This window comes from Aulonocara stuartgranti (assembly GCF_965226115.1).
Source record: "Aulonocara stuartgranti genome assembly, chromosome: 15".
In the NCBI taxonomy this organism is placed as follows: Eukaryota; Metazoa; Chordata; class Actinopteri; order Cichliformes; family Cichlidae; genus Aulonocara; species Aulonocara stuartgranti.
In genome coordinates, this window is record NC_138951.1 from 37,087,153 (window position 1) to 37,110,353 (window position 23,201).

The following is a 23,201-nucleotide window of genomic DNA, read 5'->3' on the forward strand; positions in this document are numbered from 1 at the left end:
ATTCCATCCTAGGTACTCAAAAGCAGCAACAGTCTGCAAGCGGAGCAGTGTGTTAGTGCTGTTCAGCTCTCCGGGTTATTGGGGGGAGCAGGTTCTGCAGTGGTCCGCTGGTAGGCACAGAGTTGGAACACGCCTAAAAGGAAATGATATGTAGATAAGTATTAAAATACCTTCTTAAAAACGATGGCTCTCAAACAATGAAAGCTCATTAGAAGGACAGAGTAGCCATGAGTAATTGTTACTAAGGTAGGAAATGCCAAGAAGCTGCTTAGTCCCTAAATGTGTCCAGAAAATGCCCTTTTGTCATTTTATCATCAAGTTTGATATTTGACAAAAGCCTCACACTGAGGCTCTGGTTTTATTACTTATTAGAAAAATAATAAAATATTTAAAAAATAATAATAAAGCATGTTGCTTGTGATTCACTCACATTAAACATGACTCCTACAATAAGAAATAAATACAATTCAAACCTGCTGCAAAGGCCAAAATAATGGCAACCCAGCCTATGATGTAGGACCAGGAAAAGCGCCAGTCCAAGAAGCGTTTGCCAAAGAAGGTAACAGTCACACCAGTGTAAATTGCCAAAGCCAGCAGAGCGAGAAAACCTGAGAACAGAGGAGACAGAAAAAATCCACTGGGTAAAACATGAAGACATATTTCTTTGAGACCTGTATGTTGCCCCCAAAATATGAAAAAAGTCAACACAAGACATTTAGTTAATTAGTTTGCATTCAGGACTTGAATGTATAATTGCTTCTGGAATCTTTTACATGATGGGAAGAGTTCCAAAAATAAAACCCAAGACAGAGGGCTGGCATCAGGCTGCCCCCTATCACCCCCAACTGGTCGTGTGACTGTTGGTGTGATTATTGAGTGTAAATAAAACTGTATTGAAATTTGTATTTTCTGATCTGCTCACTCTTGGTTTACCTGACAGGACCAGGGCAATGCCACCTGTGCGCACTCTCCTGTTCTTGGTGCCGTTAGTGAAAGCGCTCAGTCCAAGCACCACGCCAGCAAAACAGCTCAGCACTGCCAGCAGCATGAAGGCCCGTGTGGCATCCCAGAAGGCTGGAAACAAAAAGGTCAGAACCATGTCCACATGCTGAATATACACTTACATTTGCACTGATTGTGCAGCTCGTGTTGCCTCACCAAGAAGTCACAAAACCTGCCATGAATTTGATTATTTGTGTAAAACACTTAAGAATCATCTGCTTAAAATATTTAACTGTAAATAAGAATTGTAGCCAGTTAACTTTTAGAAAAAGCACACAGTTGCAGTGTAGAGGTAGGTGGACAGTATCGCTAGCAACACTGATATTGATATTAGGTCGATACTAGCATAATATCCTCTAAGTTCAGTATGTAGCCCTTTAAACGTGCTAAACATTATTTTTTGAATAACTGAGGTACTGCAGTCTTTAAGCCTACATATAAACCATGTGCACTTGCTTTAGCTTTCTATGCTGTACAAATTTTTCTACTCACAACATAGTCTGCATGAATTCAGATACTTTTGTTACAGTTAAATTTATGAGTTTGTTACAAAAAATCTTGAGGTGGACCACTCACCTACAGTGATGGTGTGGGCGTGGCATTTGTGGTTGATGCAGAATCTCCAAAGCCCCTGATTGGCCGAGCTGCCAGAGTATCGATACTGCATCCAGAAGTCCGTCGCTGTAGAAACTATGAGAAGCACGAGGGCGGCCACGCCGCAGAGGGTGCCTCCTCCTGCTAAAGTATACAGCATTGTGGAGACGCCTGGCAAGAGACTGTCCTCCTAAACATTCAACAGCTGCTCGGGGAAGAGAGGACAGAGTTGGGGAAAATACAGAATTAAGAGTTTGTGCACAACACTTACATATTAATTTCCTGAAAGATCAGCTGCACACAGTCTTTGGATTTGTTTTTTTCTCCTGTCGACCCTCGAGTCTTTTAGATGATCACATAAAAATGCACAAAGCTAAGTTCCTCATTAATTACAGAAATCCATTACCAAATCTACATCTAGTAAGACAGCAAAGAGCAAGTCCCTGCCACACATGCACGTGGCTTAGTTCTTATAACTACAATAAAGGCAATCCAAAACTTGTTGCGAGTCTGAGGAGCTACCTCTTTCTGTTTAAAGCACGTTTTCCTTTTTAAATCTCGAGACATTATCTTGATGCATTTTGATGGAAAAGTTACATTTCGTATCACCACATCAGATAAATGTGCTTTTAATTTAATTCTAGAATTGGATATAGTCAGAAAAACACTTGACTCAAACTGCTGTATGACAAAAAGCTTGCCTAACAGGCAGTTCAGAGCCATTGTTCATCACTAATTCCCCTCCGTGCTCCACAAACTAATCTTCCACCACTGAGTAACTGAACCGTCAGCACTGCTGCTCTGTCAGCCAGCCAGTAAACCAGCAACTTCATGCACTGACTTTTCCCGTACTTCTCGCCAAAAAATTTCCAAACATCCAAAGAAATTTTATACCTGAGTCCCATATATTTCTATTAAGTAACATGAACCAACACTGGGGTCACAGGTCCAGTTTGTAAGCTGTACAGATCCTTTCTCAGTTAAAATAAATAAATATATAAATAAAAATCACCAATCTTGACACCTCATGTCTTCTATATCTTTGTAGGTTTTCCTCTTCAAAAGCAATTTTGTCCTTTTCCCTTTAAGGCCTCAAAGACTAATATTTTCCTGGCAAATACACTCAGTTACGTTCTTTTACACTTGTACATTTTTAAACTGATACCTCTGGTTTTGGCTGGTCGCTCTCCAGGTTTGTTGGCTGTGACAGTGCGCGTATCCTTTTTAAGCCCCCGTACCTCTGGCCCTCATTGTCCACTGCACAAAAGAGGGAATGATCGAGCGCAGCATGTGAGTGATGCTAAATCCCCCTCTTGCTCTCTTCTCTGCAGTTACCTCCATCCTTTTATCACCCCAGTGCATCTCTGAACTCTTGCTCTTGATTTTTCTCTATGTGCTGTATGACTTCCTATCATTTTTTTTTCAAACTTTTTCCTAGAAAATACTGGCTCAGACTTGGCAAGCTGTGAAAATGTATAAATTGCTTTTCTATCAAAGGCCAAAAACTGTATTACTGCCATGTAGCAATGGGAGTATGCTGGGATAGGCAGTAGCAGACTTATGTTGGCAATTGCACAGAGGAAAAGGTGAACCCATGTGCGCCCTGCACTTGCACATAACTATGTTTGCACCTACCTGTGTGCACAGGCTCTAAGATCATTTAAATCAGTGATGTACACTCACCAGTCAGTTTATTAGGTATAAGCTGACATGTCTGGACCCAACCCAGTATTAACAAGCTGTGCTAAACGAGCAGCCAGTGGGTGTGTGTGATTGATACAAAAAAAAAAAAAAGATGAAACACATCAATTACTTCACTCGATATCTTTATTTTGTCAGTTTGTTTCAAAGTATTCCTTAAAAGAAGGTGTGTTAGACAGCCACTACTTTATTTTTTTAACAGTTTGAACCCTAATGACCCCTTGGCACTTGTCTTACTTGTGACACATTTGTGCATGTAACTATTACAGGTGGACAGTGACACGGAATATGCCATCAAGAGTCACAGATAAGGTAAAATGTAAAGCACAATACGATAATCCCACAAAGGTCAGTCGTTTTCTCAGCCTGTACCCTCGTCTCTGTCTCACACTTGCACCAGGCTGCTCAAAAAAGTGAAGCTAAAAGTTAAACAAGCCAATGACACTGGTGTTTCACACTGTGCAGTCCTGAAGCATCTCTTTAAAGTGCATCATTACCACTGTTTTGACATTAGCCTGCTGATCCAAAATACAGAGACTCTCATGGTTGTCTGCATTTAGTGGACTCTATTGTAAAGTTCACTATAAATCCCTAAACCTTCTCTGGGACACGGGTTCTCGTGAATCCACATCTCTGATTTAAGACTTTTTTTTCTTGTCAAATTTATCGACCGACTGCAGGTAAACACTTCCATGCGCTCGAACCAGAGTTCCCAAGAAGAGGTTCCTAAAGCTTAACTCGACTTGTTCGGGTGCTGCCTGTAACTCACACCCAGTGGTACTCTTTTTTTGGAGCTTTCATGTAAGTGAATAAACTGTTGTATGCATATAAGTGATGCTGATGGGTGCAGTAACCTTGTTTGAACTTGCAGCTGACAAAAGGCATGTGATAAAATACCAAAATAAAGCTGCAAATTAAAAAAACAAATCTATCAATCCAGACATCCAAAAAACTACACAACAGTTACAAAAAAGGCACGTTATGATATGCATAACCAAATGTGGCTTCTCTCCAGAACATTAAATTCTGTCGCTCCTTCCTGCAGAAATTATCAAAAGAGTTGCTGTGTTAAGATGCTAAATGTCACATTACACCAACCCTACTTCTTTGTTTACCTCCATGTTTTGAGTGTACTTGCTTGGGCAGTGTGACAGATGAGCTACAATATAAGATAAGTATGCTCGCAGTCAAAGTAAAGTAAAGTGCTTTTTAAGATGGGCATTAGCGACCATCTTTATACTCTGTATCACATTTGCCATTTAATCTTTGCTGAAATTATAAAAGTCACAAGCTGAAAGGTATCAAGCGAACACAGACATGTTCTATGTATATTTAGAAATTCAACCTCACATTTTTCCTTAAATTTGACTCAAACTGCAAAGCCATATACACTCAGATTTCCAGAAATTCATGGTTGCTTGAGCACACATTGGCACATACCCAAAGACATATATGGACATTCATATACACACATACGTAGAAAGTGTCCTCCTTAAAGTGACTGGCTTTTCTGGCTCAAAAGTGCACCTGTCACCCTACTGTACGCACATGTGCACTTATCTTTAAACATATAAACAACTTGACGTTTACGATATGCATGTTTTGCACACCAATACACCTCGGAGCTGGGGTGTATGTGGAAACTGTGCTCTTGTGCTCTTTCTCTAAATCTCACGGGCCTGGAGCCCAGAGGATGACGGTTCGATCCGCAGACGAGGAGACAAAGGTCCGATCGTGTGGGTGCCACCTACACTGGATCACCTTGTCCCAGTGCTCCCCTGCCACCGTCTGAGGGAGGGGCTTGGTTAGGTCACCTGGGGTCAGAGAAGGGGGAAATATCACACAGGAGGAGCTTACAAACACAATTTTAAGTGCTTCAAAATTTGATTTTTCACTTCAAACAATGACTTATTTCAAGCTACCTTGAAGGTCGCTGATTATGATCCTGTTGTCATAGGAACCAGTGAGGAGATGATGGGCTCCCGGTGAGAAGCGCACAGAGCGTATGTCAGTGCTGTGGGGGCGGTACGTCTGCACTATGCGGCCTCCTCTAATGTCGTACAGCATGCAGGTGCTGTCCTCCTGACCGGTGGCGAGCAGGCGGCCGCTGGGATCCACTGCCACTGAAGCAACTGCACTTCCTGAGTAACGTACAGTGTGAAGAACGTCATGTTGTTGGATACAGCTTAAAAAGTATTTTGCTGACAGGAGCAGTTTCTGACACTCAAAGCCTTAAACGTTATCCAGGCATTTTGCATTTGCAAAGGGAAACTGTGACAAAATGTTTTACAGTTGTCATCAGCGAATACTACACCACAGTGATAAACACTTGTTTTATTATTTCAATTTACTGGAGTGCAGCGCTTGATTATGGTTTCATCAGCTGTTCATATTAAGAGTTTCATAAGAGACAGGCTGCTGACAAACTACAAACATGCAAGCAGCAGATATGCTCCTACTTTAGGTGTCCTTCATGTCGCTATCAGACAGGTAGGTGTTTGATAATGCGATATCAGTGGATTAATATTATCACAAATAACCCAGACAGCAAACAAGATTTTATTGAACTGTTAATCATCATCTAAATGATTTTTTGCTGTAACTGGGTAGAACAGATAGCTGAGGTAATGCTAATGCTAGGAGAGCAATCAGGACAAAGAGACATTTATTTTTAAATATAAACTGTATAAATATATAACTGTACTGGATGCATATTTCAATATATTTTTAAAAGTTACAGCGTTTAAAATATCATCCTAGCTACAGTGGCTGCTGTAGGGGAATGCACATTTATGCATGTTTCCGTGTGTTAGAGCTCTCACTTCAGTTCATGACGAGGCCATAGATGAGGAGGAAGAGGATAAAGTGGAAATAGCAAATATATAGTGTGAAAGAGCTATTTGCGATTAACAACATATATAGTTGGTCTCTAGCCACATACATAAAAAACCAAGACCAGGCAGAGCAACAATGTCCATCTCATCCACTGTGTTCAAGATAGCTGGGCAACATGGCCAACATTTCAAAAAAACTGGTGCCTCCTCCCCATATTTCTATTTTTACTGGATTAGTTCTAAATTTCTGAGAATGTAATAAATGTATACTGATGTAATTACATACAAAATCATGTATATCTTAGTATATTATTTTTTTATATTAAATAACCTCAGAAAATAACTAACTGTAGCTTTCAAATATTTTTTGACTTGCCCTGAAGCGTCAGTTGATTTCTGTCTTTAATTTCTCTTTTTTCCTTTCTAATTTATGGAAGTCGTGCTCTTCATAAAAGTGTAAGTGTCTTCCTGTAAAACCACTCTAACCTGTAGCAGTGTGGTAAAAACCATTTCCAATCAAACAAAGTAGCAAGTTTCAGTATGACTCACCTGTGCCATGCAAAGTTGTGCCCACCACCCGAACACAGCTGGGCACCCGCAGGTCCCAGAAGCGGACAGTTTTGTCCTGTGAGCCTGAAGCAATCATCCACCCTCCCCATGTGTACAGAGTCAGAATGTGACCTGTTCAAAACAGCACATAATATCTGAGCTCTGTTCACAACAACTCTTTTCAACAACTTTGCAATAAATGCGATAAATGTTGGTACTCGTGCTAAATTTGTGTTTCAAAGAACCTACAGTGGATGAATGAAGCAGACAATACCATAAAACACTACTGGGGACCACACTTTGAAAACCCCTATCCAGAGTTTGCTTAGACCAATCTCTCAGCTGCAGGTAAACGGGGACATACCAGTGTGTCCGCTCAGGGCATGAAGGCCCTGTCCTCTCTGACAGTCAGTAGTGTAGATGTTGCAGTCCCCGGCTCCAGCACTGATCAAAATAGATCCTCCACTTTCAGGACCTTGCATAAAAGCCAAATCTCTAATAGTGCCGTCATGCATGCTAAACTCCAGGTCTGGGCCTGAATCACAAGAGTACAGATGTTTCCAAGCAGTTTAGCAACAGAAGAAACATGAGTTTCTGCATCAGCTTAAACTTATTTTTCTAATATTTTCCTTATTGTGTGTACCTGTGGCATTGCAGGTGTCTGCATTGAAAGGCAAGACTTTGACATATTTATCATTGGAGCCAGTGGCCAAAAGCTGTCCACAGTGGCTCCAGGCGACGCAGTAGATTGAGCCCTTGTGATGTTTGTTCCGCCTGAAGCGCACAGCCGGCTGCTTCACTCCACCAGAACCACTAAAGAAGCAAACAAACATGGACACAGACAGATAAAAAAAATGATGAAGGCATGAAAAAAAAAATTAAAAAGGTTCCTTGAATCCACCTATTTTGGATTTTTTCCATGAGTGAATTTTATTTTTCATTTTGATGAAACCGGTTGCAGCAGATGGCTGCTCTTCCCTGAGGTTTCTTCCTCTTAAAAGGGAGTTTTTCCTTCCCACTGTCGCCAAATGCTTGCTCATATTGGGTCGTTGTCTTTTTTCAAAGTAAGAAAAGGAAGTAAGCTGTTCAAGTAATCAAAATTGCTCTAGAGATACAAAAATTACATGTATCTCTGTGGCTTTCAATTACAAATTAAATATCTCACAGTGTGGATTTGTAGGTCCCTGTAAGCCGCTCTCACCTGGCAGTTAGTGTTTCCGGGTAGGCACACACTCTCAGGGTTTTTGAGTTGGAGCCGACGGCATAAAGCGCACCGGCGGGATGGAAGGCCACTGCGCGCACTGCCTGTGTGTCCTCGAGCTGGCTCACCTTAACAAACTGTGTTTTGCACTTTGCGGGCTTCACAGGAAGATAAAAAAAATAAACCAAACATTGTCATGAAGTTTGCAGCTGCGTTTAAGCATTCACAGTGGTATGCAAACGTTTGGGCACCCCTGATAATTTTCATGATTTTCCTTCATAAATTCATTGGTTGTTCGGATCAGCAATTTCATTTAAATATATCATATAGCAGACGAACACAATGATATTTGAGAAGTGAAATGAAGTTTTTAGGATTTACAGAAAGTGTGCAATAGTAACTTAAACTAAATTAGGCAGCTGCATAAATTTGGGAACCCTTGTCATTTTATTGATTTGAATACCTTTAGCACTAATTATTGGAACATAAAATTTGTTTGGTAAGCTCATTGACCCTTGACCTACATACGCAGGTGAATCCAGTCATGAGAAAGGGCATTTAAGGTGGCCAATTGCATGTTTCTCTCCTCTTTGCATCTTCTTTCAAGAGTGGCTACATGGGAGCCTCAAAACAACTCTCAAATGACCTGAAAACAAAGATTGTTCAACATCATGGTTTAGGGAAGTATACAAAAAGCTATCTCAGATATTTCAGCTGTCAGTTTCCGCTTTGAGCAACATAGTGAGGAAATGGAAGACCACAGGCACAGTTCAAGTTAAGGCTGGAAGTGACAGGTCAAGAAAAATCTTAGATAAGCCGAGGCGAAGGATGCCACAAACAGTGTCTCTTGAGGTTGAAGTTGCGCTGGGGCTGGATACTTCAACAAGACAACGACCGTAAACACTGCTCAAAATCCACTAAGGCATTCATGCAGAGGAACAAGTACAAGGTACTGGATTGGCCATCTCAGTCCCCAGACCTGAATATTATTAAAAATCTATGGTGTGACTTAAAGTGGGCTGTCCATGCTCGGAAACCATCATACCTGACTGAACTGGAGATGTTTTGTAAAGACGAAAGGTCCAAAATACCTTTAACCAGAATCCAGACTCTCATTGGAAGCTATAGGAAGTGTTCAGGTTTGGAGGCTGTTATTTCTGCAAAAGGAGGATCTTCTAAATATTGATGGAAGATTTCTGTTGGGGTGGCCAAATTTATGCACCTGCCCAATTTAGTTTAAGTAACTATTGCAAACTTTCTGTAAATCCTATAAACTTCATTTCAAATATCATTGTGTTCATCTGCTATATGATATATTTACATAAAATTGCTGATCCAAACAACCAATGAATTTATGAAGGGAAATCATGAAAATTATCAGCGGTGTCCAAACTTTTGCATACCACTGTATGTGGAATGTATGGAAGTTAAATATCAACAGAGCGTGCTTACATACCTCGTGTGTGCTACGTGTTGCAGAGCTTGTGGAGTCATCCTGGACTGTAGGACCAGAGCCAGTGATTCTTTGAGCACAAAAAAGAACAATGCATAAACAAGTCATAAACATTGGGTTTTTTTGGTTCCCATCAATAAGAGCTCGGAGTGACATGTTTCAAATATTTGATAATAATTAGCAAATGCTGGCTATGAGGAAAGCTGCATTACACATAGCAAACATAGCCTTTTGAAATCTGATTCTTCTTTTTGATACATGTTCTATTTCAATTAATTAGCAGCTGAACAGTCACTAGAAGCATTCCCTACACACCAGCAAAATGTGAGCCTAACTTCTAACAAGTTAAGATGTTTCGGTGGAGACCAATAGCAGGAGGCTCTTACCTTTTATTGGGAGGAACTGGGGACTCACTGAGCAACGGCAAGCTGTGGCTCCCGGTGCTTACTGGCGTGCTGCTGCTCACCCCACCTGGCTTGTCCCTCGGCGGTCCTTTATCTGGGGTGTGACGGGTGTCAGGCACCCTGGGGCTAGATGTGCTGTTGTTCCCCGTCAGCCCGTTCCACTGCTGGCCCAGCTGCGCCATCATGTCCTCTCCACGGTGGTCGATGCCCACATTCATCTCTTCCAACTTCTGGATGGATCTAGACAAAGACAAGCTCTGTCGTAGCACCCGGCTTGCGTTTCATTCCTCGCTGACATCAAATCCTGTAGGAATGACATCCTCACCTGCTGAGGAAGGTTTCTGTGAGGTTGTGCTGGGCTCCATCCTGGGGCTTCACTCCCCCCTCCAGCAGCATCTGCTGGTAAAGCTGCTTCTGCTGCTGCTTCTGTTCCAGATGTTGCTGCACGCGGAGCCGCTGTCTGTAATACTCCTGGATGTGCTCAGTGGAGTCACGACGCTGGACACAGACAAGGACACAAGCCACCAAAATGAGTCCCCCCCCCAAAAAAAAACCCAAACAGTTGAATTGTTTCTGCAGAAAATGTAGAAATCCCTGAAACTGTATTTTCTATTTTACCAAAGCAGGCCCTGTAGGCTGAATAATTCATAGTGCCTTTCACTGTTCTGTGCTTCAAAGCTTGGAAGTGTCCAGACACACACAAAACACACACACACACACCAGATTATAAAAGGCAAACTCGTTCCCAGAGCCACTGCTGACAACTCTTCAACTCCCAAGGCCTTGTCCTCCATCATCCACCCCATAAAAAAGTTTTCAAGGAACTCATTGCATTGAGTCAACAGTATATTATCCTTCAGGCCTCTCACCACTTTTCATGCACACACACACACGTGGTGATATAATCTTCAAGTACTATGCTCTTCTAGATGGGACCTGAAATGTATAAAGATGAGTGATGATGAAAGCAGGAGGCCATCTTTGGATGTGGCTGCATATCAAAGCAGATTATGTGTTTCCAGTGTCCATGAGCTCCACCTCGCTACACTGGGACAGGGGGCAGCAAGGTGCAAGTGCCCTATGTGGACGTGTAGTATAGAATTCAGGCAGGATTTATAATGCAATAAAGGCGTTAAGACCACACAGTTCAGGGGGGATTCATTCTGTGTCTTTAACTCCAGACTGAAAATCTTTCACTGACTTTGACTCAAGTGACCAGACAGCTAACTGTTGCTTTTTCTTCGTAACAGTCGAGAAACAACTTTGTTCTGAGAACCCGGAGGTGAAGCCTGGCATTCATTCACTTTTACCTTTAAACAACAGATGACACTGGCTGATTTCAGGCTTAAACCATGCACATAAGTCTGCTGCTTACGGCCTGCAGTTCATACCTCATGTGTTTCTGTGCTGCACGGTGGCCCACCATCTTTTCCAGGAGTCAGAGGTGTGCGTGTGCTGTTTGGTCCATCCAGCCCTTGTGGGTGCTTCCTATAGTTAGGAAGACGTATCAATCAGTTTATCTGATTTTATATCTCAAGTCAAAAACATTTTATCTATAAGGGTTATGCAAACAATAATAGCAAAGTCAAATTAAAAAGCTCTTAATTAACCTGTGATTGAAGATTAGTCTAGATTTGTGTCAGCTACAATAATATTTCTGCTGTTTTGCATAAAATCCATTAACTATGATCTCATATATGTGCATATCACATCAACACTGATGCATTTTTGCACCTAGTTGTACAGCTTGACTACATCCAACAGGTGGGGCCAACATCCTGTCTCAACCTTAGAATTGTGACATTTTATTTGCAGTCACCTTGTAAAACAAACTAGCAACAGTCTGGCAGACATCTATCCTAAATATATATATATTTTTAAAAAGTATAATAACATACATTAGAGGAATTTTAAATAAAGAAAAGGTTTTACATCATAGCCTGCGTGGTTAGTTGTTTGTAGGCAGGATTTAAATAATGAATCTTTGCATGGACCGGTCAAGCAGCATTTTTATTCTGGGGTTTATAAGTTTGATTCGACTGCATAGTTCTAATTAGAATGCTGAATGAGTGCAATTTGTTTTCCTGACACCAGGGAAAGTTCAGTGTTTATTTTGCAAAATAACATTTATATTTACTCCCAACAAGATGTACGAAATATCCCTTTCCAGTTTCTTTGACTTTACCTCTCAGGTGAATCGTCCTGCTGATGCACGTTATTCTCCACGAGGCTCCGGCTAAGAGCGAACTTCATGTTTGTCTCCAGGCCTCTCTTGTCCTGGGCCGCCAAACCGTGAGACAGGCCGTCCAGAGCTGGGTTGAGGGATCTCGACATGTAGGTGTCGGCCGAATGAGGTCTTTGATGAAAGGGTGAGGTAGGGCACGGGGACAGACGGTTGATTAATGGAGTAAGGAGGTCGGCGTGGCCAGCTTTGCTGGGCTTCACCAGCCGGTCCACGTGGATGTTGAGGGTCTTCTGCTGGAAGGCGCAGGTGAAGGCACCTGGGGAAAGATTCTGCAGCCAGGAGAGCAGCGACAAATCTAACTCATCACAGCCGTTCCCACACAGCAAATCCACGCCAAGCAGCACCTCGCCCTCTGTGATCTCCTCTCCTGTTGCTTTACTCTACAAAACAGAAAAGCTTCTTAAAACCTATTCTATTTTTTCGGAGACACAAATGTGCAAAAACCAGACAGTTTGTTTTTTTAAACAAAAAAAAAGTAATAGGTTACTTTGCAATAAAACCCTTTTTTAGTAGTTTTGAACACCTCTGCAGGTTTGAGCCTTTTATCAGCCACTTAAGCCTAACTGTAACCCTTTTCACTAATAGCGCATCAGATTACCTGACAGAACTCGACACAGCACTCATAAAGGATCCCTTTGATTAGCAGCTGGAAGAGGCGGTTCCCGCTAGCCCTGAAGCCCGCCTCACTCAGCTTTCTGTCTGCAGGGATGAACTCAGCTACCATCGCGCAGGCCTCTTCGAAGCAATGCACTCGTGCCGTGCTCGGATTCCAGTCTTTGAACTCTGCGTGATGGGTGAGGCGTGGCAGTGTGAGGAGGAGACACAGCTTGCTGTAGTCCTCCTTGGTCGGGCAGAACTCCTCCAGACTGTGCAGGCACTTTACTGCCGCTTGCATGGTGATCTCTAGCTGTAAAAGCAGAAAAATTCAGGCGGGCAAGACAGTGATTATATTTTGGGGTGCTCAATACAGAAGCCCACTGGTGTTTTGACAGATAAAGGATGACATTAGCTGTTCCTTACAAACACAGATTATCACACAATAGGATGGGAGTGAGTAAAGCCTGCTGTGAAACTGGCTTTTTACCAGCTTAAGGAGATACCAACCCACCTGTCAATTTTACTTCTCTGTGCTCAAGTAGAGAGCTTATGTGGCCCGTAACAGACTGTTTTTTTTAACACTGGTTCGCTCTAAAAAAGTAGGCATCATCCAAAAAAATAATGCGAATCATAGAAAGAAACTGTTGCTAAACTAGTATCTCAGAGATTATACTTGCTATACTTTAACAAGTACTATAATGTGTAATTTCTTTTTAGTCAAGATTAAAATTCTCTTTACTGCAGAGAATTTACATTAACGTAGCTTTATAAGCACAGGCTGCTATACTGAGCAACGAGCAGCTGCTAGGAAACATGCATCTAGTTCATAATACATTTCAAAGACATAAATATATATAAAAGTACACATACATTTAGAGGGTCTTCAGCAGCCGACATGGCATTATTAACACACAAGGCTTCCAGAAACTTCTGCTTAAATATGATGTAGCGAAACCTGGAAACACAAGTGCAAACGTGCTAACAAACAAGTACGCTTAAAAATGTTCTTTGTTGTGTGAAGACCGGTACGAAACAGCCACATATAGCTTCTCTCACCTTTTCTTGTCAAACTTGTCCATTCCTTCTAACGGTTGAATGAACTGCATCACCTCCTCCCACTGGCCATCCAGAATGAGTTGCCTGATTAAAAACAACAAATGAACAATTTAAGAATCCTGTGAAAAACTTCTCTCTATCCCGCTTGTGCCATATGAGTGTGTGTACCTGAGGAAAAGCATATCATCAGAGTATAGTCCATTGATAACACCGCTTTCCTTCTCCAGAGCCAGCATGCTAATGTGCAGCTTCCTGGAGTTGAGAAAGTCCAGGATCAGCTTGATCACCTCAGCCTCCTTTATGTTGATCGTCTCCTCTGCTGTCATGTTGCAGATCTTTTGGGGGCAGCTTATAGCTGGCTGTACAAAAAAAAAACAAAAAAAACAACAAAAAAGAAAACAGAGAGACAAGGCAGAAGCCTGTTAATGGAAAGGTCACAGCAAAAGAAGAAAGACTTATGCTGATGTTCCCAATGTTAAGGAAATTATTCTAATTGTAATATTAATACTGTAGTAAGTGAAAATAAATGGAAAAATAATCTGTCAGCATGACTCTTTGGCCTTAAATTGTAAGAAATAAATGTGTAAAATTACAGAAATTCTGGTGGCTCATAACCCAAACTGTCCTCTAATTATAAAACAAAGTTTTTGTTTGTTTGTTTTGTTTGAAAATGTCTGTTTTTCCTGTAGATCCATTTAAAGAAAGACATTTCTTTATTCAAGTGTTAACTTATTACTTTATTTGCTTTGCTGTAGTGTAATTGGCTAAGGAGGAGTTCTTTTTCTGTGAGAAAAGCTGTAAAACATATATAAATACAGTTAAAAGTCCAAAATGTATTTCATCTTTCACATTTTCCAAAACCAATCCAACCTTTGACCCTTATATTTGACATTTTGGTTTATGCATTCCCAAATTTTTCACACCTGTTTGCAAAAAATACATGACAAACAAAAACGGAGGTGAATTCCAGTTTTTATAATTTTTTATAATTCTCGATCTGTACACCAACACAACACATTGTTTTCATATCCAATTGAAAATGTAACTGGAAAACAATCACTTAATCATAAACCATGTTTTAAATTATTTCTATTTTCACAAGCTTTACTGCAGCCGTTGTTTGTTCATGTGTCTTTCTCCCTTTGGGTTTGCTTACACCAAGTGAAATTCATACTTGACAGAATACAGACCAGCTGGTTAAACTGGCCACTGTAGAATATTCTACTTCTCTACCTTCAAAAACTTGTTGGGAGCTTTTCCAGCATAATTTAGGCCACTGTCCGTCAGCACAATGAAACTGTCCCTACATTGCAACTTATCTACACTTCAGAATTCATCTCTCTGCTTACGTCCTCTCTCACATCACTGGACTCTGTGAGACTCATCACACTGTCTGTACTATGGTTAACAGATAATGCTACATGCTTTTCCCTTGTGTCACTCCAATTTCCAGATCAGTATACTGTTCGAGGTTATTAGGTGTTTTCTTTCTTAACGCCTAGAGAACGTTAACCTTCCCATTGATGATCCTGGTGTCTAATTTTGCAAAATGCTAATTTTTGCACTTTAATTAAATTCTTACTCTAGTCTATTATGATGGTTCAAGTAAGTTCGTAGTACTCCTTTGCACTTTTAAACTCGGTCACTAAATTGTATTTTTCTGTGATGTCCCTTTTGCTGGAGGCTTGCTTTATGCTTCAAAGGGCATCTGTGGTGTTTCTGCACATATGCATAATGTCCCTAAATGGCTCATAGTTTAAATACTGGAACATATCAAAGATGCAGTTCCAAGGTTGGGTCTTTAAATGGTTAGTCACTGCAACATCACCCAGGCAGCTACAGCAAAGACATGGAGGGGTCTTCATTATGTATGGTGCACTTGCCCTGTATGTTTAAGGAAGCGCATAGAGAGGCTGGGAGAGCAGCTTCTGACGCCGCCCTGTTCCCTCCATACACAGACAGAACATCCACCCAGCTCCGGGCCGGGATGTGAGAGCAGGTCTGCGGCCCAAACCTGACAGCCTCAGCACTTTATCTGTCCTCGGACACACCTTGTTTATTCGAGCACGGCAGCCAGTGACGACTATTAACACCACTGGACACAAATGCAGGGCAAAAAATGATAAGCATGCCAATCATTGTCTCCCTTACTGGGGACACACCGTGCTAGACTACAGCGCAGTGCTAAACACCGCCTTGAAACAGTGCCAGCATCTCACCTGTCAGTCAGTCTGCGCCTACAGCCCGCCGCATTAAAGCCCGCGGTCTCCAGATGTAGCGACGTCCACGAAGAAGACGGCAGGGATGTATTTGACTGCTGAAAGGCTTTACTGCGTTGCCAGAAAGCTCCTTTCTCCTGCCTCGTTTCTTGTACACAGCTCGCGGTTGCCATGCGGACGTAGCCGCAAACCACCAATCAACTGTAGCAACGACGCCCAGCGGTCACACCTACAGCACGGACGCGACAACTTTCAAAGGAAATTCAGGGAGATAAAAAAGGATAGGATTTATTTTATTTTATTTTAAGAAATAAGATAAATAACAAAGAAAGACAATAAAAATGCTATTTTCTTTGAACATCTCTAAGACGAGTTTTTAAATTGCTGTCAAGCTAATATATACATTTTTTTTATCAGAAAGTTGGGCATCTAATTAGAATATAGAAAATGGTTTATATATATATATTCACTCAAAATGATGAAAAAAGTGGCTGAACCCTTTTAAAATTACTCTTTGAGTTCCCTTGTTTAATGGCAAATTTTCATTACTGTAGTCATTAACTACATTTTATTGGCCATGGCTAAAATAATTTGTTAAGCAAAACAACAATGTGTATTCTTTTTAGTCAAATAACCACAGTGTTATTAACAGCCTTAGTAGCGACACTGGACTGATTCATAAACTAAGTTAAAATTATTTTATGCTCCCATTTACAGTGGAGCCTTTGGCCCGAGGTACTCGGGGTCAGATAAAGTTGCTTCTAGAAATCCAGCCTTGTTACTTTAGCTAAATATATAGCTTTCACTGGAAACAAGTTAATCTAAACACATTAACTTTGCCGTTATCTAAGGTACTCCATCTAATTATAATTGTAGAACATTTTCTGATGAACCACCTCTTGAAAATGTTATGATTTCAAATCTGGACTAGACTACCTATTGATCTATTTGTGTTTACGTGGCACAATTTAGACTATTTGTTCAATACAGCATGAATTCTTCATTTTTCTGTTTAAAAGTATTTTTCATGTTTCACTTTGCATTTCTGTGAAATGCAACTATAGCATTCCAAAAGTGTCACCAGTTCTGTTTTGCAATGGAAACGTTTGGTATTTATGTCTGCTCAAATGTGGAGCCTTTTTTGTAATGTATTTGTCCCAAAATACAGACATTCATGTTTATGTTAGGGAAGACCAGTGAACATTTCAGTCTTTTATCTTTAATAGGTTTGGAAATATTCATGTTCCAACATTGCCTCAGATTTAAAGTGTGAAAACACAAACCAAAGAATTTGGACCATAACATTTTATGCAAATGGCCCATGATGATTTCAGATGGAATGACCCTAATTAACCAGGTTGGGCTTTGAAACCCTTCGAAAACACCAATAGTCCAGTGCCATATCTTAGAAATATATATAAGAAAGAACCCTACGACTAATATTTCCAAAACTGTTTCATGGTTAAATATTATCCTTCCATGAAAAGAGTTTGCTTCTATTAACAACCCCCTCTTTGCATATCCTTTTAAAAATACCCTCATTTGCAATCAACACCACAGACATGCTGATGTCATGCTTTATTTTATTTAATGCAAAATGAAAAAGAAAAATGACACTACATGTTCAGCCACATGTTGAATGAGGGCACAGCGTCTGACGAAACAAAAACAAAGTCATCATAGTGAATAAGTTGCTCACATGAACACACTGCACAATATCATTACAGTTTAAATAATAATCTTCTTTTTAACCTTGGCCTTAAAACAGCCAAATGCAGGCAGACCGAGCTTTCTGCTGACACATCCTTCCAGTAAAGAACATTGAAACACTTCTTCCCCGAGTCGTACTAGATTACAATTTCAAAAACACGTACATGTCTCTTTTGGTCATAAATACCCCCCACCCGTCCCACGCCCCAGTTAAAAACAAAGCACCACGTTGGCAGCTTTATTTTTGGGGGGGAAATCATACCTGCAAATGGTGTTGGATTTGACATTCAGTGGCAAAAGTAACACAACGCTGACGCCGGTTAAACCAAATGGCGAGACTCTACCCGTATGCAGCAACAAGGATCTACCTGCCCTATTCTGCCTTGCATTATTGTGTGAATCTCATCCTAGTGTTAATAGAAAAAAATAAATCTAGCAAAATAACAATGTTACTATAAATTCACAACGTGCTGCATTTAGATGATGGACAAAAATGCTGCTAACACACACGTTTTAGTTGTTCAGGTTGAACCCGTTTCTGTGGTGAAAAAGACGCATAGACATGTTGAAAATGACACAAACACTTCATAATGTGGCCTTTTTAATAAACTGGGAGAAACTACTTATTTTGATGTATCACTTACCTTGTAAATAACAGAACATATCTTTTGCAACTATGAGAAATCTAGCATGTGCTATATTCTAGCTATTCTTACTTAATTTTGGTGGGCCAAAAGTGGCTTATAGCTGGGTGCAGATATGATAATAAAGAGTCTGAGTGTGCATCTTGAATTTAATGTTAATATTTCATCGTTACATAAAGAGAAATACTTTGTAGGTGTCATTATAGCCTGGATATCAGTCCTGATCCCAGTGGCCAGGAGTGTGATTGTACAATATCTTAGTACACTGCAAAGAACCCTACAAGTTGTAGTCGGCAGCATTTCATAATAAAAAATAAATAATACTGAGGAGTTTCATTTGTTCACAAACCTGCTGTGAACCAGCAGCGAGGTGATCTACAACACTGGTTCCCGATCTTTTGGGCTGAAGCAATGCAAATAAACCAGAAAACTGACATTGTACAGCACAAACTGTCTGCACGTGTCCTGACCTACAGGTTGAGAACCAGTGATCTACAGTAACGTCCTGCATTCATTAAAATCACTTCCTCAAAAACAGGGGTTCTGAAAAAGCTGGAACCGCTTTGCTTTGTTGAGCTGAACACATGTATCCTGTGTGGCTAACGCTAGCTGTATGCAATCAGGTTTTTTTTGGCCCTTTGGAGTTTACGTACTTTAATGTACAAACTTTTACTCACACAGGTGAGAAAAGAAAAAAGAGGTTTCTTCCAAATACAAAAGAGGTTGTCGCTTTACACTCACTCTTACACTAAAACAAACGTGCGTAAGGCCACACTTCAACAGGGTAGAGCGAACAAAAGTCAATCTATACATGAATTGAAAACATTCAGAGCTTCAGTGTACGGAGTAAAATGTCCCGGCATTCATACTGTCTCCTTTTTTCTTTCTTTTAATGTTTGGCACATAAAATCAGTCACACGCGCTCTCACACAATGTCTCAAATCTCTTTTTCAAACACAGACATGATTACGTTTACATCATTCCTCGACAGTGTCGTACATTCCAGCTGTTCGTGATCTTTAAAGTCTTATCACTTCTGGTCCGAATATGAAGGATAAAGGACGGGAATGCAATGAGGAGAACAAACAAAACAAAAGATAAATACGCATTCATCTAACTGGCATTGCAGGTGTTTGAATCTTCATGGATATGTACAGTGAAGTGCTAACCGAGACTGGTTATGTTCAAAGAAGGAAAATGAAATGTTCAGGGTATCAAGTCCCATTAGGACTGGGCAGGCACTACTTTTTTAGGGGTGGCTGGCTTCTTGGTTTGCCAGAGGTGGTTGTGGATTGTCACTGCGTCCACGCTGGCTGACATGGTCTTAGCTGGTATCTGGCTGAACTGCTTCTTGTCTGAGTTGTACTTGTAGAGGCCATCGATCATCTTGCGTGTGATGCTCTTGGGGCCGATGCCCGTCAGCTTGTTGATCTCTTCGGTCTCGGGGCAATAAGTGTAGAGAGCGCGAAACTGGCATCCGGCATCTCGGAACAAAACCAAGAAGTTGTTGGCTTCTGATTTCTCCATTTCCTGTCAAGATCAGGGGAGTAAATGTGGTTAGATAAGTAGGTGACATATGCTTAAGGACACTTGATGTGCTATGTAGATATTTTTTCCTATTTATAAATCTGTGACTTAAAATATCAACAGGATATACAGCTTACAAAACACTCATGATACATGAATTGTGAAGTGGCTATGATCTCTGCAGAGATTATGCCAAATGCTGCATAACTAATCAGATAGTGCCTTACAGTGCGAATGGATAATGAAACATACTGCAAAGGCAAGCCAAGAGTTACTCAAGGCAAAGAAATGGGATAGTCTTCAAAAGGTTTGCACTTCAATCACATCTTGATTGTTTCAAATCCACTGTGATGGTGTACAGAGGCAAATCTACAAAAACTCTGAATTTAAAGACCACTTTATATGAAAATGTACACTAAACATACACCTCAAAGAGAGTCAAAGGTCCCATGTCAGTTTTAGTGCAACTGTAAGTATAGTTATGAAGGACATGTACCTCCAAAATCTTGTTCTTTTGCCCCTCGTTGACCTTCCCTGCAAGGCAGCAGTGTGCCAGAGCATTTTGGATGATGTGCTTGTTAGATTTGGCGCTGGGCTCCTTGTACAGCCTCGGTCCTGAAAGAAAGACGGAGGCAGGGAGATCAGGATGGGACTGTTGCCATAGCAACCACTCCAGTGATGTCAAAGGAAAGACTTGTTTGCTTGGTTTTACTCTTTCTGCTGCTGAATCGTGTATGACGATAGCTAAGGGTAGGGTTACCAGTTAGTCTGACAGAGGAATGTGAGCTATTTGAATCAGAAACAACTGTTTATATCACTACTTTGAACTGCAATCAGTACAAACGGAAACCCAGCTTCAGACAATGAGATCAACATAAAAAAAATTAAAAAAAATAAAAACAAATCTCCAATGGATAGAACAAAGATCTAATTTAACAACTGTATGTTGTGAATATTTGCCACTTTTAATATGTGTCTATAAACTAAGACGTGTACTGAGTTAACCTACCAGTGTACTCTGTATTTGATGTAACAGAAGAGGTGGTGGATCCATTTTCCCAGTCCTTTTCTCCATTCCTGCTGCTGGAGCGACTGGGGGACAGGAAACCATCAGCAGAGTCAGGCCTAGAAAACACACACACACACACACACACACACACACACACACACACACACAGACCGTTAGTTTACCTCTCTGGATGTGTGCTGATCCTGAACACTCAGCACAGCATACTGCAGGCACTGCTATTCAGTTCAGTTTGGTCATCAAAAGAAAGGACTTGGTTTGGGTTTTAGCTGTGTGACAAAGTCATGATAACCAGGGCAGCAGCAAAGCTTGCAAGCGCAGGCAGTGAATACAGTTTGGTGCATTAAGCTCAGTAAAAAAAAGTTCAGATACATTTTTTGTGCAGGATTTGGCATTTACTTGCTCTCACTGTAAGACTCTTTGCATTTGGAGTATTTTAACTTCACAATATTAAATCAAATGCTGCTTTTTACATGGACACCACCAAATTACATGATCTGTGCCATGCATTTGGTAAATATAAGCAAAGAAAATGCAAAGTAAGAGCAATTAGGCCAACTTGTGCAACTAAACTGACCATATTAACAAGTCATTTCAGCTTTCTTTGAATAAAAAAAATGTGTTTATGACTTGATAAGATGGATGCTCTACCTCGGGTGTGCATTGAGTTTGTCAAGCAGTGGTTCTGAATAAATCACCTGGTGTTTTATCAGACGTAAATAACCAAAGCAGGTGTGGACATTGGTGAGAACAGCACAGCAGAAGGGTAAGCAGGAAAGAAAAAAGTGATTGTTTTGTGATGGTGATACTGAAGGAAGCATAGCGGACCTGCTTTGAAGTTAGTTATGAGTGTCTCAACAAAAAAACATTTGCTTTTGCTTAAAGTGCTTACACAATCCCTAACAAAACCCATTGTGGTCTAAAGGGTTTTCAGTGCAGGATTGGGCTCAGGACAGCATGAATTGCCTTTAAGATTTCACCGTCAACCAGAAAAACTAACCTTCTCCTTCTCAGTTTAGGAGAGCCCAGAAAGTAGAAGAGACCGCTAGAGGCTAAACTAGAACTTCTGACGTGTCAAACAACATGAAAGGAAAGCGTTAAAAGGGAAGACTGAGAGAAAACAGGAAAAATGTTAGATCTGAGAGTTAGAGTTAGTCTGCTGGTCCAATTAAATGCACATCACGGCAGGTGTGAAGGATAAAACTCCTACTGTAACACCAGAGAGCACTTCAGCACGTGCTCTGCCTGAGAAGGCAGTGCGAGTTTACTCTGTACTATATATCTGGCATGGATTTAAGGCTCTTACAGCAAGTAGAAAAGGTTAAACCAGTAAAATTATTTACTGCTGAATGGAACACAAAAATCTAAACCAAGTGTTAAACCTGTTTCATTTTGGGGGAAAAAGAACCCAGTAACATCTCACCTTGCTGCTCTCTTCTCAGAGTGAACGCTGTCGTTGTCTCCCAGGTTGAGTGAAGCAAGGGACAAGCTGGAGACTGAAAAGACACGCTGGCGTGAACCTGGATGTGAGATAATCACACGTGGCACAACACAACACGACACGATTACACCACAGCACGAATGAAAACACCACCGGACTGTCCACGGTGTTTTGTGCCACCTGCGACAGCATTAGAGCCTCAGTGCTGCGACTGAAATGTCTCACAACCACAAATACATGCAAAACTGACTAATATGATGCATAATTAAACACATATTCAGTAAAATCAGATCATATAATGCTTTTTTAAAAATATACACATATCACACATGCATACACTGATGCTGCTTCCTTCAACGTGAGGTTTTAATTTGTTATTTTAGAATAATTTTTCAGTATACTAATTATTATTATTATTGCATTAATATCAATGCCATATATTAGCTTGATATTTTTACTACCGTATATAAAACAGCATTTAAGGAAACATCAGGAGGAAGGCAGCGCTCAGCTGGTTGCTTAACACAGTCTAAGGTGGCACAATGCACTGCAGCAGCGAGACACTGATGTGACAGACGAGATGGCATTGACCTCTCTAAGAGAGGGGGTCATCTCCATGGTTACCTGTGGCAGCCCTCACGGGGGTTTTGGGTGAGTCCATGCTGTCGCGATGGATAGACTTCGGTCGCCCTCGCCTCTGTTTGGCCCCTGCCGCGGGTCGAGGTTTAATGACGGTGTCCATGTCCTCCATCAGCTTCAGCTGCTTCCTCCGGAGGTACTCCTGCTTGATGAACTCCTTCCTGGCCTTGTCCTCCTCCTTCCTGACACGCTCCTCTTCGGCTTTCAGTCTGAACAGATGCAGGGATGGAAGGAGAGTAAGATACTTTGAAATGCTAAATTCACCATATAAGAGACAGCCGATTGATTGGTAAATATTGCACTGCACCGCTATTAAAAAGAGACTAGTTATTTGGCAAGATGTTGAACGTTAATCAGG

General features: G+C 41.0%; 3 protein-coding genes across 10 annotated transcripts in view; all 3 read right to left on the minus strand.

The window, feature by feature from the left end:
- Positions 1 to 21: 21 nt before the first annotated feature.
- Positions 22 to 2,952, minus strand: lim2.2 (lens intrinsic membrane protein 2.2). 4 transcript variants are annotated; one of them, XM_082506476.1, is made up of 5 exons: positions 2,762 to 2,952; positions 1,579 to 1,801; positions 934 to 1,074; positions 474 to 608; positions 22 to 133 (listed from the first exon to the last, which is right to left on the minus strand). In XM_082506476.1, the coding sequence occupies exons 2-5, from the start codon at positions 1,754 to 1,756 to the stop codon at positions 63 to 65; spliced, it is 525 nt and encodes a 174-aa protein (XP_082362602.1). In that variant the 5' UTR covers positions 1,757 to 1,801; positions 2,762 to 2,952; the 3' UTR covers positions 22 to 62. The 4 variants fall into 4 exon arrangements, with proteins under 4 accessions (XP_082362602.1, XP_082362603.1, XP_082362600.1 ...); XM_082506477.1 differs by lacking the exon at positions 2,762 to 2,952 and adding an exon at positions 2,621 to 2,721; XM_082506474.1 differs by lacking the exon at positions 2,762 to 2,952 and adding an exon at positions 2,119 to 2,346.
- Positions 2,953 to 3,419: 467 nt separating this feature from the next.
- Positions 3,420 to 16,103, minus strand: LOC309689280 (WD repeat-containing protein 47-like). Of its 2 annotated transcripts, XM_082505572.1 has the most exons (16): positions 15,856 to 16,103; positions 13,805 to 13,995; positions 13,637 to 13,720; positions 13,451 to 13,535; positions 12,582 to 12,890; positions 11,924 to 12,363; positions 11,130 to 11,226; positions 10,064 to 10,236; positions 9,721 to 9,978; positions 9,338 to 9,404; positions 7,882 to 8,039; positions 7,324 to 7,493; positions 7,045 to 7,215; positions 6,681 to 6,812; positions 5,220 to 5,438; positions 3,420 to 5,111 (listed from the first exon to the last, which is right to left on the minus strand). In XM_082505572.1, exons 2-16 carry the CDS (start codon positions 13,960 to 13,962, stop codon positions 4,969 to 4,971), a joined length of 2,664 nt encoding a protein of 887 aa, XP_082361698.1. In that variant the 5' UTR covers positions 13,963 to 13,995; positions 15,856 to 16,103; the 3' UTR covers positions 3,420 to 4,968. The 2 variants fall into 2 exon arrangements, with proteins under 2 accessions (XP_082361698.1, XP_082361699.1); XM_082505573.1 differs by lacking the exons at positions 13,451 to 13,535; positions 13,805 to 13,995; positions 15,856 to 16,103 and having other exon boundaries at positions 13,637 to 13,719.
- A 1,328-nt stretch (positions 16,104 to 17,431) lies between these two features.
- Positions 17,432 to 23,201, minus strand: part of camsap2a (calmodulin regulated spectrin-associated protein family, member 2a) — a 45,491-nt gene continuing 39,721 nt past the window's right edge. For 2 of the 4 annotated variants that reach the window (XM_082505983.1, XM_082505981.1), the window contains 5 exons: positions 22,829 to 23,052; positions 22,187 to 22,259; positions 20,746 to 20,861; positions 20,233 to 20,351; positions 17,432 to 19,739 (listed from right to left, as the gene is read on the minus strand). In XM_082505983.1, coding sequence (XP_082362109.1) covers positions 19,434 to 19,739; positions 20,233 to 20,351; positions 20,746 to 20,861; positions 22,187 to 22,259; positions 22,829 to 23,052 — 838 coding nt within the window. In that variant the 3' untranslated portion in view covers positions 17,432 to 19,433. Of the gene's footprint in view, positions 19,740 to 20,232; positions 20,352 to 20,745; positions 20,862 to 22,186; positions 22,284 to 22,828; positions 23,053 to 23,201 lie in introns of all 4 variants that reach the window. The other 2 variants (XM_082505982.1, XM_082505980.1) reach the window with 1 other exon arrangement.